Raw genomic sequence first — 16,772 nt, forward strand, 5'->3', positions numbered from 1 at the left:
AATTAGAGAACATTGTTTTTACTATTTCCCCTTTATGGAACTTACTAATGATTTTTTTTTTCCCTCTCTCTCTGTCTTTTTTTTTTTTGCTGAAGAAGATCTCCCTGAGCTAACGTCCATGCCAATCTTCCTCTATTTTTTTTTTTTAGTGTGGGCTGCCAACACAGCATGGCTGCTAACAGAATGGTGTAGGTCCATGCCTTGGAACCGAACCTAGGCCACTGAAGCGAAGCATGCTAAACTTAACTACTAGGCCACTGGGGCTGGCCCATGATGCTTTTGATTTAATATATGATGAATTTTTGTAAATTTTCCGTGTGCTCTTGAGAAGAAGATATACTCTCTATTAGGTATGGTGGTTGATATTTCTCCCTGTATGTTCTGCTTTTTATTTTGTTTTGATCTTCTATATCTTATTTTCATCCACTAGGCATGTCCTGTTCTGAAAGCAGTATGTTAAAGACTCCTATTATTCATGTGATTCTGGCTATTTTCCCTTGTATCTCTTGTAGTTTCTGCTTTAAATAAGTACTGCCATGTTTGTGGTTTGAGTATATGTTCATAACTGTTCTATCTTGTGATTTCATGACTTTTAGCATTAGAAACTGACCTTGTTTAATGAGTTTTTGCTCAAATTCTCCTTTGTCTGATTTCAGGATTGCAACTCCTGCTTTCTTGTCATTTCCACTTGCCTGGTATATCCTTGTTCATGCCTTTATTTTTACCTGTTTTGAATTACTTTGTTTTATGTGTTTTTCTTATATGTAGAACATTTTTTTTTTCTTAAAGATTGGCACTGGAGCTAATGATTGTTTCCAATGTTCTTTTTTTTTTCCTGCTTTTTCTCCCCAAATCCCCCTAGTACATAGTCGCATATTTTTTAGTTGTGGGTCCTTCTAGTTGTGGCATGTGGGACGCCGCCTCAGCATGGCCTGACAAGCGGTGCCATGTCTGCACCCAGGATCCGAACCAGCGAAACCCTGGGCTGCCGAAGCAGAACACGTGAATTTAACCACTCGGCTACGGGGCTGGCCCCTGTAGAACCTTTTTGAGTTTTGCTTTTTGAACCAATTTGAAAATCTTTTTATTTTAGTAAGCTAGTCATTCTCATCCTTATTTATTGAAATGATTGACATGTTTGATCTCAACATTGTCGTGTTATAATGTTTTCCTATGTGTATTCTGTTATAATTAGTGTGTGTGTTAGTTCCCTAGGGCTTCTATAACGAGTAACCACAGACTTGGTGGCTTAAAACAACAACAGTTCATTCTCTCACAGTTCTGGAGGCTAGGTGTCCAAAATCAAGGTGTTGGCAGGTGCATGATCCCTCTTGAAGGCTCTAGGAAAGAATCCTTCCTCGCCTCTTCCTACCTTCTGGTGGTTGCAGGTAATCCTTGGCATTCCTTGGCTTGCAGCTGTTTCACTCTCATTTCTGCCTCTGTCTTCCTGTGGTTGTCTTCCCTCTGTGTGCCTATCTTAGTCCATCTGGGGTGGTAAAGTAGAATATCACAGACTGAGTGGCTTAGAAACAATGACTTCATGACCTAATCACCTCCCAAATATTTCACCTGCAAATACTGTCGCATTGGGGATTAGATTTCAACGTATGAATTTTAGGAGGACATGAACACTCAGTCTATAGCAGGGTCTGTGTCCAAATTTCTTCCTCTTAAAAGGATACCAGTCATTGTATTAGGTCCCACCCTAACCCTATATGGCATCGTCTTAGTTTGATTACATCTGTAAAGACCCTATTTCCAGTAAGGCTACATTCATAGGTTTTGGGTGGACGTGAATTTTGGGGGGACAGTGTGCCGTGTTTTTTTTTCTACGTGGTATGTCTTCTTTGCTCTTTTTAAATGTAATACCTTTTGACATTTAAGAAGGTTTATATTTTTGTTCTATGTCTATTGTAGTATTTAGTCATTTCATAGATCCTTAATCCCATTTTTCCTTATTTAATCTTTTGCTATCTGGTTGATCAGTACTTTATATTGTGATAAAATACACACAACATAACATTTACCACCTTCATCTTTTTTACGTGTACAGTTCAGTGCTACTAAGTACATTCACATTGCTGTACAACCATCACCACTGTCCATCTCCAGAACTCTTTTCATCTTGCAAAACTGAAGCTCCATACCCACCAAACAATAACTCTTCATTCCACTCCCCCCTCAGCCCCTGGCAACCCCTGTTCTACTTTCTGTCTATGAAGTTGACTAGGTACTTAGTTATGTCGTGTATGGGGAGCCATACAGTACTTGTCCTTTGGGGACTGTGGTTGATGGTCTGTCAGTTTTTTTTTTTTTTTATAGCTTTCATTTTTTTTTTTTTTTTTAAAGATTTTATTTTTTTCCTCTTTCTCCCCAAAGCCCCCCGGTACATAGTTGTATATTCTTCGTCGTGGGTCCTTCTAGTTGTGGCATGTGGGACGCTGCCTCAGTGTGGTTTGATGAGCAGTACCATGTCCGCGCCCAGGATTCGAACCAACGAAACACTGGGCCGCCTGCAGCGGAGCGCGCGAACTTAACCACTCGGCCACGGGGCCAGCCCCCTGGTCTGTCAGTTTTTAATGACATCTTGTGATTTTTATTTCTCACCTGGACAGCTATTAGGTTTCTTATTCTACTTTCCCCTCTCTCCCTCTACTCCCCCTAATTTTAGTTGCATTATTTTCATTTTTAATGTTTATGTGTTATTAGTCTGCCCATGTACCTATCCTTATATTAGTCTGAGATCTAGAATTAAATCTATGAAATTTTCCATTCCTCTCTTCATTGGATGAAACTCATCCACTATAGATTCCTCAATATGGGCTCATGGATGTAATATTTTCTGAGTTCATGCGAGTTGATAACTGTTTTTCAGTATACTTGATGTTCAGAGGACAATTTTGCTGGATATAAAATACTTATCTCACATTTTGTTTCCTTGATTTTCTTGAAAATGCTCTAATCTTGTCTTGGCTTTTTTATTGTATTTGAGAAGTATGGTGCTAGCCTAATTTTCTTACCCTTAAAAGTCATTTAGTCTTTTATTTGGAGTCTCTGAGGATTTTCTACTCTCTGTCTTTAATGTCAAATAGTTTTACTAGGCTATATATTGCAATTGGTTATTCTGTTCCAATTTTTTAGGCATAGGGTGTACCCTTTAATATGTAGATTTGAATTTTCTCTTATTCCAGAAAGGTCTCTTGGATTATTGTTTTAAATGTTCTGTTCCACATTTTTGTTTGTGCTATAAGCCCCATCAATTATACATATGTTGGCATATCTTTACCTGTGTTCCATTTTACTCCATTTCATTTGATAACTTTCCCATGAAAATGAGATATTTGCCTTAGAAAGAAGAGAATGATTGGTCATTTGCACCTAAATTTGAAATCATCTTAATTATATTGCCTATCTAGTTGTATGAAGTACATTTTTGGTCTGTTGTGTTTGTCTTTGGAGCTTTGATCAATGGTTGTCATTTGATGGGAAAATAAACATCTTTAAAAATTAAATCTATCTAAATATAATAAAACTTCCAGAAATTAGGCAAGATTTGAAGCTGTTCATGGGATATGGCTTGCTCTGTAATTTGTTTTTCTTTGATTGTGTTGTCACTTTTATTCCACTCCAGAAAAGGCAATCCAGGATAGAAAGAAAGCCCTCGAGGAAGAGAAGAGGCAGGATAACACTCAGAAGAGGAAGCACCAGGATTTTCTGGATGTTGTCCTTTCTGTCCAGGTAAATCTTTCAAATTTCTGAGCCTGCTCAGCTATCTACTTAATTGTGTGAATAGGTGGATGAGTGGGGAGGAGGAGGGCCACAAGCAAAATTGATCACCTAAATCTAACTCTACTTTGGAATTGATGGACTGGCTCCATACAGTTTGAGATAAAGATAGAATTCTGCAACTTTGTTACTCGGTGGAGCCAGATAACACTGAATTTTCTCCTGATTTGACAGGATTTGGATTATCATAAAGACACATGGTAGTTCAGGGAAGCACAGGAGAATGGGTCACAGGGAAAGCTGGTAAAATGCTGAGGAGGAGGTGCTGGAAAACCTGGATAATTTGGGCAGGATGAGTGGAAGAACTCTTTGCAAGGCTTGCTTTCCTTATGTAATGTTATTCTCCTTCATGCTCTGGATAAAGTGTGGCTCTTAGTATATATTTGTTGAACTGAATTAAAATTGAAACTCTCATTTGAAACTCTAATGTTTTTCCTAAAACCGCTATTTTGATCGGGGCTCCAAACATCTATAAACTGACATTGTATAAAAATACCTCCCTTGTACTTTCTAGGCTGAAAATCGTGACAGCTTCTCAGACACTGACCTGCGGTCCGAGGTGAACACATTCTTGTTGGCAGGGCAGGACACCATGCCAGGGGCCATTTCCTGGCTCCTCTACCACCTGGCTCTGAACCCTGAGCATCAGGAGAGATGCCGGGAGGAGATCAGGAGCATCCTGGGAGATGGGTCTTCCATTACCTGGTAAGATCTGCATCCCTAAACATTTCATCCTACTTCTCCTCCCGGGACTTTGCTTTATTCTTCCCTGTTGTACCTGGGTAACCATAGTACATCAAGACGTATGTATGTGGAAGCAGAAGAGGCAGGCTACCATTCTGCTCTTTTTCTAGAAGGCCCCAAACTTATCTTTTGCAAAAGAAGTTCACTCATCTGTAAGTTGTCTATTTCATTGTTTTTCTAATCAGTGATGTGTAAAATGTCCTATTTATTTCTTTCCTCCAGGCTCTCATGCATTGGAAATGGGGACTTGATCCCTAGACTTGCATTTAGAGTTTGAATGGTTGGGCTCAAGTGGGCTCCTCTTCTGAGGGACCTGAGTGGGCATCTGCATCATTTAAGCCTCATTGTGGACATTCTCTCCCATCCCCTCGTTCACTTGTTTGGATTGGCTTTGGACTTTGAATGTAGTACTAAATGATATACATTGTAGTTGAGTTTAGCAAATATGGATTGAGGACATTTTGAGTACTGAGGCACTAAAAAAAATGTACCAGATTTGGTGTGGGTCCTGCCCTCAACAAGCTCATGCTCTAGGATAGGAGCCAGGCCCCATGCAGATAACTGCAGTATAACATGGTGAGGATGATGAGAGAGATATGTGCTGGCTCCACAGAGACTTAGAAGACAGGCACCTAAGCTGGCGTGGGGGGCTCAAGGAGACTCCCTGGGAGAGCTGCCATTAGCTGCCTCTTACAGGATTGGTGGGAGTTAGCCAGGTGGAAAACTTCAACTCCTTTGCTAGACTTTGAGCATATCTTGCTGTTAATGAAGCCCAGATTAAAGATTTGCCTCTCAGACATGCTGTTTGCAGAGAAATCATGTGTCCCTGATGTAAACCGCACTCTGCACCTCAGGTCGATATTTCGCATATCATCGTTTTGCTGGTGAGAGGGGCAGAAAGACAGAAGTGCTAAGGTACTTCTAAGGCAACCAGTCCCATGACTAGTGGGAAAGCACCATATTTCTAATGCAAAGATCAGCTCGGTTAGAACATTTATAAAGGAAAATTTAAATTTATAGGTATAGTAGAGATCTCACTTTCTATGAGGAAATAATAGACATTTCCTAATCCATATAGCACAAAACGCAGTGTTGATTAGTCATTTTGTATTCATTCATTGAGTTTGGAAACACTGTTTATCACCTCCCAATATTAATTAGATACTTTAACCTTGATTAGGATGAGTGTATATATAACTCAAATATTGACCTTTCTCATTCTTGTTTGGCCTCTGTGAAATGTGAAAGGAATAAAGATATCTTTGCCAGGTGAGAAAGCAAATTCCAATCTGTTAACTACCATTTATTTTAATGAGAGAAATGGCAACAATATTACAGAGAATAAAATATATTTTTATGCTATAATATGGCCTTATAGTTATGTTTAATGAAATTTGTACATATCATTCTGAGAATTTGTAATTCTTTTACACAGATAATAAAAACACAATGCAAAGAGCAATTTCTATAAAAGCTGGAAAGTTGTTCCACGTCTCCGTTTGGCTCCTTGTTAGCCCGTTTCTGCTTTTGGTTCAAATTCCTGTCTTCTTTTTGCACCACGGCTGAGATGGAGAACATTGTTTTTCTTAAATATGCAAAGTGCCAGGCTAAGCAGAATTATTCTTTTTATTCTGTGCTTGAGGAGGAAAGAGTTCAAAATTAAAATTTCGCATTAACTTATGGACAAAGTCTACATTCACAGTGAGTAATCAGAAAAGCAAATAGAAATAGAATAAAGCAAATAGACTGAATACATGCAGTCATTTTATTGAACCAACCTGACCAGCTAGGAAGCAAATAGAAAACTTTATTCTTCTCCTGCTGGCACTTCACACTTGCTGTGGGGAACAAGTTCTTTTCATCTCCGGGGTGTAATCTTGAGTGAATCTCATAGAGTTGCCATCCATTGAAATCACAAGAGCAGCCTCATTTCAGTAATTAGGCCGTCTGGTCCAGTGTCTTAATGTAAACCTCAAGTTCTCATCCACTTGGAGCGTCTCCCTCCACCCAGCTCGGTACATCTTTGGGTCTAGAAGCCAGGGGTGGGTAAGGGGTTGTGGTTGGCTTCTTACTGACCAGCTCGTGCCCTGCCCAGTAGCTGCTGTTTCTGACCCTTCTAGAAAGGGTCCATGAGGGAGAGAGGATAAGGAGAAAGGAGCTGGTACTGTCATGATCTTGCCCTCTGAGCTTGGTGGATAGGCAGTGCTTCCTTTTACTCTCGATGAGAGTGTCCACGGTTTTCCTGGAGATTCCCTCATTGGGACTTTGCCATGGTGATTCATGGGGCAAGAGAATTCTTGTCCTAGGTCAGAGTTCCTTTCAAGCTGGTCCCGGAGCGCTTCCTCCTGTGGGTTCATTGGCCCACAGGACACACTGGGGCATTCCTGCCTTGTCCTGCAACTTTCCCCTGCCTCTCTGTCTGTTCTGATTCACAGCATTTCCTATCTGTATTATGTTCCCCAATCTCCAGGGAGCACATGTCAGATCATCGTGACCCGTCTGAAGCCCCCCTTTACTTAACACGGGAGGAAGTACCCTCTTCAATTCTTCATGGCACTTGGCATTACAATAATTCTTTTTTATTTATTTTATTTTATTTTTATTTTTATTGGATGTACATCATATTTCGAATTCTGTGTACATTATATCATGTTCACCACCCAAACACTAATTATAGTCCATCCCCTCACATGTGAGCCTAATCACCCCTTTTGCCCTCCCCCCACTCCCCTTCCCCAATGGTAACCACCAGTCCAATTTCCAATGCTATGTGTTTTTTTTGTCATTGTTTTTATCTTCTACTTATGATTGAGATCATATGGTATTTGACTTTCTCCCTCTGACTTATTTCACTCAGCATAATACCCTCAAGGTCCATCCATGTTGTCACAAATGGCCGGATTTCATCATTTCTTATGGCTGAGTAGTAGTCCATCGTGTATAAATACCACATCTTCTTTATCCATTCGTCCCATCATGGGCACCTAGGTTGCTTCCATGTCTTGGCTATTGTGTATAATGCTGCAATGAACATAGGGGTGCAAGTATCTTTATGCCTTTGTGTTTTCAAGTTCTTTGGATAAATACCCAGCAGTGGAATAGCTCAATCATATGGTAGATCTATCCTTAATTTTCTGAGGATACTCCATACTGCTTTCCATAGTGGCTATACCAGTTTGCACTGCCACCAGCAGTGAACAAGGGTTCCCTTCTCTCCACACCCTCTCCAACATTTGTTGTTTCCTGTTTTGTTAATTATAGCCATTCTGACCGGAGTGAGGTGATACCACATTGTAGTTTTGGTTTGCATTTCCCTGATAGCTAATGATGTTGGGCATCTTTCATATGCCTGTTGGCCATCTGTATATCTTCTTTGGAGAAATCTCTGTTCAGATCTTTTGCCCATTTTCTAATTGGATTGTTTTTTTTGTTGTTGAGCTGTATTAGTTCTTTTCTATATTTTGGATATTAACCCCTTATCTGTTAGATGGTTTGCAAATATCTTCTCCCAATTGTTAGGTTGTCTTTTCGTTTTGTTGATGGTTTCCTTTGCTGTGCAGAAGCTTTTGAGTTTAATGTAGCCCCATTTGTTCATTTTTTCCTTTGTTTCCCTTGCCCGGTCAGACATGGGACTTGAAAATATGCTGCTCAGACCAATGTCATAGAGTGTACTGCCTATGTTTTCTTCTAGAAGTCTCATGGTTTCGGGTCTTACATTCAAGTCTTTAAACCATTTTGAATTGATTTTTGTGCGTGGTGTAAGGGAATGGTCTACTTTCATTCTTTTGCATGTGGCTGTCCAGTTTTCCCAGCACTGTTTATTGAAGAGGCTCTCCTTTCTCCATCGTATGCTCTTGGCTCCCTTGTTGAATATTAGCTGTCCATAAATGTGTGGGTTTACTTCTGGGCTCTCAATTCTGTTCCATTGATCTATGTGCCTGTTTTTGTGCCAGTACCATGCTGTTTTGGTTACTATGGCTTTGTAGTATAATTTGAAATCAAGGACTGTGATACCTCCAGCTTTGTTCTTTTTTCTCAGGAATCCTTTGGCTATTCGGGGTCTTTTGTTGTTCCATATAAATTTTAGGATTCTTTGTTCTATTTCTGTAAAAAATGTTGTTGGAACTTTGATAGGGATTGCGTTGAATCTATAGATTGCTTTAGGAAGTATGGACATTTTAACGATGTTAATTCTTCCAATCCAAGAGCACAGAATATCTTTCCATTTCTTTGTGTCTTCTTCGATTTCTTTCAACAATGTTTTATAGTTTTCGGTGTACAGATCTTTTACCTCTTTGGTTAAGTTTATTCCTAGGTATTTTATTCTTTTTGTTGCAATTGTAAATGGGGTTGTATTCTTAATTTCTCTGTCTGCTACTTGGTTGTTAGTGCATGGAAATGCAACCGATTTTTGTGCATTGATTTTGTATCCCGTGACTTGACTGTGTTCCTTTATTATTTCTAAAAGTTTTTTAGTGGACTCTTTAGGGTTTTCTAGATACAAAATCATGTCATCTGCAAAGAGTGACAGTTTCACTTCTTCTTTTCCAATGTGGATCCCTTTTATTTCTTTTTCTTGCCTGATTGCTCTGGCTAGGACTTCCAATACTATGTTAAATAAGAGTGGTGACAGTGGGCATCCTTGTCTGGTTCCTGTTCTTAGAGGGATAGCTTTCGGTTTTTCTCCATTGAGAATGATATTTGCCATGGGTTTGTCATATATGGCCTTTATTATGTTGAGGTATTTTCCTTCTATACCCATTTTATTTAGAGTTTTTATCATAAATGGATGCTGTATCTTGTCAAATGCTTTCTCTGCATCTATTGAGATGATCATGTGATTTTTATTCTTGATTTTGTTAATGTGGTGTATCACGTTGATAGATTTGCGGATGTTGAATCATCCCTGCATCCCTGGAATGAAACCCGCTTGATTGTGAGGTATGATCTTTTTAACATATTGTGTTATTCGATTTGCTAGTATTTTGTTGAGGATTTTTGCATTGATGTTCATCAGTGATATCGGCCTGTAATTTTCTTTTTTTGTGTTGTCCTTGTCTGGTTTTGGTATCAGGATAATGTTTGCTTTGTAGAAGGAGTTAGGAAGCCTCCTCCCCTCTTCAATTTTTTGGAAGAGTTTGAGAAGGATAGGTATTAAGTCTTCTTTGAATGTTTGGTAAATTCAGCAGGGAATCCATCTGGTCCTGGACTTTTATTTTTTGGGAGGTTTTTGATTGCTGTTTCGATCTCCTTACTGGTGATCGGTCTATTCAAATTTTCTACATCTTCTTGGTCCAGTTTTGGAAGGTTGTATGTTTCTAAGAATTTATCCATTTCTTCTAGATTATCCAATTTGTTGGCGTATAGCTTTTCATAGTATTCTCTTATTATGCAATAATTCTTTTTAGAGGATTTTTTCCCTCTCAAAACTCTTAAGCCTCCTCTCTTCAATCCTTATACATTCTCGATTTATATGATGAGCTAAGGATGGCAAAACTGGTTTTCAGAAATCTGCTTAGCAAATACTTTACCATTAGTTTAGCAGCCTCACTTTATAATAAGAATATTTGGCACCCGTTGGTTCCTCTTCCTCTGGGACCTCACCCGATCTGGAGGCAGAAAGTGTGCCATTTTGATGTTCTGTTACATAAACCAATTGGCAAAATAGCTTTAACCTGAGGATGATATTTACCAGGAACAAACAAAATACTATCAGTATTTGCAAACTGCATATGGAGTCTGAATTCTCCTCCCTCCCTCCCTTGTCCTCACAGGGACCAGCTGGATGAGATGTCATACACCACAATGTGCATCAAGGAGTCACTCCGATTGGCTCCTCCAGTCCCATCCATTTCCAGAGAACTCAGCAAGCCCATTACCTTCCCAGATGGACTCTCCTTGACTGCAGGTCTCTGCATTCTTTTCCTAAGCACTTCCTAGAGACCATGGGATCCTGGAGACCACAGTCACAAAGACTAGCAGGTTTCTCAACCCTTGGAGGGGTCAAAAGACAATCCTAAGGACAGCTGGCTTAGGGTTGGACATCTATTAAGAGCTCAGTGGGTAATGCTTTGATCAGGTAGGTTTCAGAGATTTCCCTGAAGGCACATAGCATTTGCAGCAAAGCTCTGCCCAGAACCTGTGTCACCAGAATCCAAGCCCAGGGTTTCTTCCGTTATGGAACATTGTTTCTCAGTTAATTCTTGTTTGGTTGAGTTTGAGACCCAGGGGAGACTTCATGGGGGATGAGCACCATTGTCTTTGTCTAGAAGACCCAAGGAGGGTCTTTGGCTTCATCATAATAGTATCACCCTTATAAGTGTGCAGCTCCTAATAGTTTACAGACAGCCTTCAAACAAATTCTCTCAATTTTTCCCCTTTGAACATGATCTTAGCAGACACTGTACAGTGCTTGGCAGTTTACAAAGCACTTTCAAATAGTTTCACTGTAGCCAAAACCCACTGGGGACCCCAACGTGCAGATGAGCAGAGCTAGAACTCACATAGTGGTCCTGTGCCCAGAGCCCTGTGCTCATCAGAAGAACACAGCTTTCTGAGCAGGGCGAGTGGGAGGCAGAGGGATCACATGAGACAGCCTTCACACATCTGGGTTGGTGTTCTGTTCACTCTTGCCATTGGAAACAAGCCGACAGGATGGCTTGTAGCAAACACCAACAGCCTGTCACTTACTGTGACTTTGTTGACAGATCCAGAATTAACTTACCAGAGTTATTTATGGTAACCAAATAATCCTCAAATTCTCTCTCCTCTGGTCTTTTTTTTTTTTTTTTTAATATCCCAATTACATGGATATTTGCAAAAATTCCCCAGCTTCCATTCATAAACAACACCAACAGAAACTTGTCATTGGATCTGCACGATGAAATTATGATTCTCTTCTTATGCACCCAAACTGTCTCCAGTGGGTGTTTTATAGTCCATTAATAGATATATAAGTAATATCTAGAGGTAGCAGAAAACATAAGTCTGGGTTATCATTTTGACATGATACCGATAGGTCCTTGAGCTAGAATCATGTATGAAATAGATCACTGCTCTGAATACTGAGGTGCACGAAGCCTCATGTTCCCATGGGTCCTTCACTGTTGGCATCAGCTACAGCACACAGGGCTGTGCCAGGAGCCTCCTCTTTTCCTTCAAGAAGAAAAGTCTTACTAAAGAGCCGTATAACAGCAGCCCCAGCTTTTTCCTTCTCCTGCAATCTCTTTATTGCCTTTCTTTCTCAGGAATAACTGTGGTTCTCAGTATTTGGGGTCTTCACCATAACCCTGCCATCTGGAAAAAACCAAAGGTATGACTGTCTTATGGGTAAACTTGCTGTGCAAGTCATTTTTTGTTAGCTGTGCACAGAAGTGGCCAATGACACAAAGCAAACAAAAATAAACATAAAAACCAAAAATGCAGAACTTTTCCACCAAAGGAAAACTCTCCTCTTCCTCTATTCCTACTTTATCTTTGCTTTGAGTGAACAGATTGCCATAAGGCCACATGAGCTGCTCTAAATTGCTGCAGTCTGTAAATGAGTCATTTACTCAATGAGCTTACCAAGCACTTACCTAGATATCAGCAAGAGTGTCGACTCTTACTAGTAATTCAGGCAAGACAAACTCCCTTTGCTGGATGTAACAATCAGGATTCTGGCAGAAATGATGGCATGCTCAAGCTGGACAATGGGACACAGGAGAGAGGCTGCTACTGGGAAGGGCCATGAGACAAGAGTGTGGCTTCAGTAGAGCATGCAGCCAGCCTGAGGCAGCCTGGTAGGGAGGGGACCAGGGAATCAACAAACCAACTGTTCTCTCCTCCCTCCCTTTAGATCACTTATAAATGTCTTTTATTGGCCAAACCCAACAGGAGGCCATGTGAGTCAGCTTCTTAGAGCCCAGAGCAGGATGGGAAATGGAGGAGAGAGGATCTGGAGAGGCTAAAAGAAGATGTGTGTAGCATACCTGAGTGCCTTGATTCAGTGTTCTTGAAATTAAACACTCACAACATGTATAGACACTTCTTTTTACATAAGTTGCTGAGGTTTAAGATCTATTACATGTAGTGGGAAGTTGGACCACGTGTCTCAGTAACAACTGATCACGTAATCACTTTGGCTTGACGTCTAAGTGAGTGCCCCCTTACGTCCAACGTGAACATAACTCCACTGGCCATAGTATTTCTGCTTTCCCCTTACGTAGTCTGGGTAGGAGACTAGTCCATTGGGAGGCCAGACAAGCTCTGCCGGTCTAGAGTTGCTCTGTCCAGTGTGGTAGCCATTAGCCACACGTGGCTATTGAGCACTTGAAAAGTGGCTAGTCAGAACTGAGATGAGCTGGAAATGTAAACTACACACTGGATTTTGAAGACGTAGTGCAAAAAGTTTGAAATATTTCCTTAATAATTATTTATATTGAGTACATATTGAATGATGATATTTTCTGTTAAAGGAGTAAATTCTATTATTAAAATTAATTTCACCTTTTTAAAATGTGGCTACCAGAACATTTGAAATGACATATATGGCTCACAGTATATTTCTGTTCATCAGTGCTAAGTAACAGCTTAAGAAACTTGTTAATGGTGTTCTGGATATGGTGGTGGGTTGCCCTCTCCTTTCAGGTCTTTGACCCCTTGAGGTTCTCCCAGGAGAATTCTGATCAGAGACACTCCCACTCCTTCTTACCATTCTCAGCTGGACCAAGGTGAGGACAATTTGAAATTGTTGAAAAAGCACAAAAATGTTTACTCGAGAACAGCTTTCTTCCTTTAGCCCCTCAGCTCTATAAATTCTTTCACGGAACCCCATCTTCTCACCTGACCAGGAGGTAGACCTTGGTGCCTATGTGAGCCCCTGAAAGGTCCAGTTAGTTTCACAAACGACAACGCCCTTCTCTATCACACGCTATACAGCCATGCCTCAGAAAGCCATCCCAGGATGCAAGCTGTTGCTCATAGGCTCAATGCAGTCCACCCCTAATGCAGGAGAAATACTTTTCTTTTAAATTTCAACTTTATTGAAGTATAATTGACATATAAAATGATAAGATATTGAAAGTGCGCATCGTGATGATTTGTTGTACATATATGTTATCAAAGGATTCTTCTCCATCTAGTTAAGTAACACATCCTTCAACTCACATATTTATCTTTCTGTGTGTGTGTGTGTGTGAGAACATTTAAGTTCTACTTTCTTAGCAAATTTCAACTATACAATGCAGTGTTGTCAACTATAGTCATGATGTTTTCCATTAGATCCTCACAGGAGACACAAGGAGACACAATCTATGAACAAATCCAAGGGCCACCTTGTTTAGGGAAGGTGTCATGTTAGAGCCTCCCAGCTCACATTCATGCAGGGAACAATAGTCCAAAGTCCAGAAGTTTCCATGGCATTTACTGTGAAACTGTTGCTTTACTGTTAACATCAGAATTGTTGTTCTAGTATCTCATTAAAGAGTCGGGAGAAACAGCGTTTCCTCACCTATCTCTTTCTTTCCCTCGCTGTGTGCAGGAACTGCGTCGGGCAGCATTTTGCCATGGCTGAGTTAAAGGTGGCCATTGCTTTGATTCTGCTCCGCTTCAAGGTGACTCCAGACCCCACCAGGCCTCTTGTCTTCTTGTCCCAGGTTATCCTCAAACCCAAGAATGGGGTCCACTTGCATCTGAAGAAACTCTCCTAATGTTAGAGCCCAGGGTACAATGATGCATGTATTTTGTCTTAAAGTTAAATTACAGCTAATGGTCCAAGAAAATGGAGAGGAATCAAAGTGTGGTGGGAGGGCTAGGGGCTGGGATGGGGTCTCTGTGGAGCTGCACGTTCTCCAAAAACATTTCCAACAGAAATAAGTTTCTGTATGACTTTGGGAGGTTTTTAGATCTTTTCTGTTTTATTCTGGCTACTATTAATGCTAGATTCCAAGAATTTTGCTAGGTGACTTCCATATATTTTCTGTTGTTTTTAAAAATACTTTTTAAAAATTACACAAAAGGTGAATGTATCTTTATAGTAAGAGATTTCCAACACTAGTAAAGTATATAGAGTAAACAGTAAAAATCCCCACTTGACGTAGCCCACACCTCCCTGCCCTGACCAATTCTACAGCTTTTCCTAAAGCAGAATAGTTTGGCGTGCATTCTTTCAAACTTTTCCCTGTACATTCATATGTACATATGTCTGTCTGTATTCTTATAGATGGGCTCGTATCTATGTTGTTCTTGCTTTTATCACTTAATAAAAATACACCTCATTCCTAATCATGGCTTCATGATATTCTATAAGATGGATGTAGTATAATTTAACTATTTTCCTATTAGTGGATATTTAAGTTATTTGTAGTTTTAAAAACATGCCTATTGGCTATTTGTGTTTCTTTGTTTTGTTCTCTGTGATTTGTACATTATCTATGTTTATTTTTCTATGGAGATGTTTGTCTTTTTCTTATTGATATCCTTGAGTTATTTATATATTGTGGATAGTAATCCTTGCTTGTAACTTTTCTTTGTAATTTTTTCCCATTTATTCCTTTTTTAAAAATGCATTTATGGAGGCTGTTACCATATGGAAATAACTTCTAAATTTTCATGAAGTCAGATATGTAAACTTTTCTTTATGGTTTCTGGGTTTTGATTCTTGGATAAGAAAGCCTTCATGTGGAATATTATCAATCTATTCTACAGATTTTCCTGGTGCTAACAACTCTTGTGAAGCACGAATGGGAATTTCTTTCTTTCTTTTTTTTTAAGCATTGGCACCTAAGCTAACATCTGTTGCCAATCTTTTTTTTTTGCTCCCCAAAGCCCCCCAGTACATAGTTGTATATTCTACTTGTGAGTGTCTCTGGTTATGCAGGGAATTTCTTAATGATTTCCAGATTCATCTCTCATTTGATGTTTAAGTGCTACTCCCTGTCAGATACTGTGACAAGCACTAGGGAATCAGTGTATCAACAGACATGGCCCCTTGCCCTCATGGGGCTTGTGTTCTAAAGTGGAAGATGGATGAGAAACAGATAATTCCACGTTGTCCTAAGAGCCGTGAAGGAAATGAGTGGGCTGAGCTGGAGTGTAGTCCAGGGGAACTTACTTTAAATGGGGTTGACCGGAAAATCATCTTCGAGAAGCTGACATATAAGTTGAGACCTGAAAGATGGTGCTGGGAGCTCCCCTGCTTTTTCTCATGTGCCTCCTAGAGGAAAATTGTGGTCCATAGCTGGACATTTTAAACCACCTGAAACAAACAGTGGAAGTCTGTTGTCTCTGCCAAGTGAAAGCAACGTGATGTTGACTATCTGGATGGGTAGGAAATGAGCAGAAAGCACCGGTCCGATCACTAACAGCCTACTGCAACAAAAAGATCTCCCAATGGAGAAGCTAACACAAGACAACAACGTCTTTCTCTGTCACATGAAGGTCTTGAGCAGGAAGGTGGTGCAGAGCTGGTCGGGTGGGTTGCTCTGCAAGGTCATCAGGCATCCAGGTGTTCTAGCTTGTTCTCCACCTTCAACACGTGGCTTTCAACTAAAGATCTAAGATAGCTGCTAGCTCCTGCCACCACATCTGCCTTCGGGCCAGTGGGAGGAGATAAAGGGAGTGGGAAGGCACGCACCTTTCCTTTTGAGATATTAGCTGGAAGTTGTACACATCACTTGTGCTCGCAGCTCTGCCAAAGTCTAGTCACAAAACCTAGTCCCACCTTCTTTAGCTGAATGGGAGGCTGGGGGAGGTGGTCTTTAGCTGGCAACTGCGGGCTGAGCTAGAAGTTCTGTTTGTCCAAGGGCAGAATCCTGGTTGCGTTACTGGCTGTTGCCTGCGTGGAACATGGCCAGCTTCCAGGCCTCCTGATCCTGCCCTGCTCTGCCCACATTCCACAGCCTGAGCCGTCTCCCTCCACTTTGCCCATACCCAGGCCTTGGCACCAGCCGGGCAGTGATGTTTACTCTGAAGCACTTCTATCTCATGGGATAAGCTGTCCAAAAGACAAAGGCCAAGAGTCCACGTACCAGAGCCCACCTTCATGGGAAACATGCCCTCCTGCCTGGCTTCCTCCAGAGGGGAACAGAGTCCTCTTTGCCTGAGGCCACACTGCCAACTGGTCTAACTGCGCCCCAGGGGGAGCCAATCAGGAAAAGTGCTGAGTCGTCATCCCTGCTGGGAGAGGGAAGGACAAAGAGGAAAGAAGAGAAGGAAGGAGAGAAGGGGAGGGAGAGAGACAAGGAGATAGGTCATTTAGGAAT

The 16,772-nt window shown here is 40.7% G+C and overlaps 1 protein-coding gene across 1 annotated transcript in view; it reads left to right on the forward strand.

The window, feature by feature from the left end:
• CYP4X1 (cytochrome P450 family 4 subfamily X member 1) overlaps nucleotides 1-14,793 on the forward strand; it is a 38,452-nt gene extending 23,659 nt beyond the window's left edge. Inside the window, exons 7-12 of the mRNA XM_001493475.6 lie at nucleotides 3,632-3,738; nucleotides 4,301-4,491; nucleotides 10,305-10,438; nucleotides 11,778-11,842; nucleotides 13,159-13,241; nucleotides 14,051-14,793. Coding sequence (XP_001493525.3) covers nucleotides 3,632-3,738; nucleotides 4,301-4,491; nucleotides 10,305-10,438; nucleotides 11,778-11,842; nucleotides 13,159-13,241; nucleotides 14,051-14,219 — 749 coding nt within the window. The 3' untranslated portion in view covers nucleotides 14,220-14,793. The remainder of the gene's footprint in view (nucleotides 1-3,631; nucleotides 3,739-4,300; nucleotides 4,492-10,304; nucleotides 10,439-11,777; nucleotides 11,843-13,158; nucleotides 13,242-14,050) is intronic.
• Nucleotides 14,794-16,772: the final 1,979 nt, after the last annotated feature.

The sequence above is a fragment of the Equus caballus genome, chromosome 2, assembly GCF_041296265.1.
Source record: "Equus caballus isolate H_3958 breed thoroughbred chromosome 2, TB-T2T, whole genome shotgun sequence".
Lineage (NCBI taxonomy): Eukaryota > Metazoa > Chordata > Mammalia > Perissodactyla > Equidae > Equus > Equus caballus.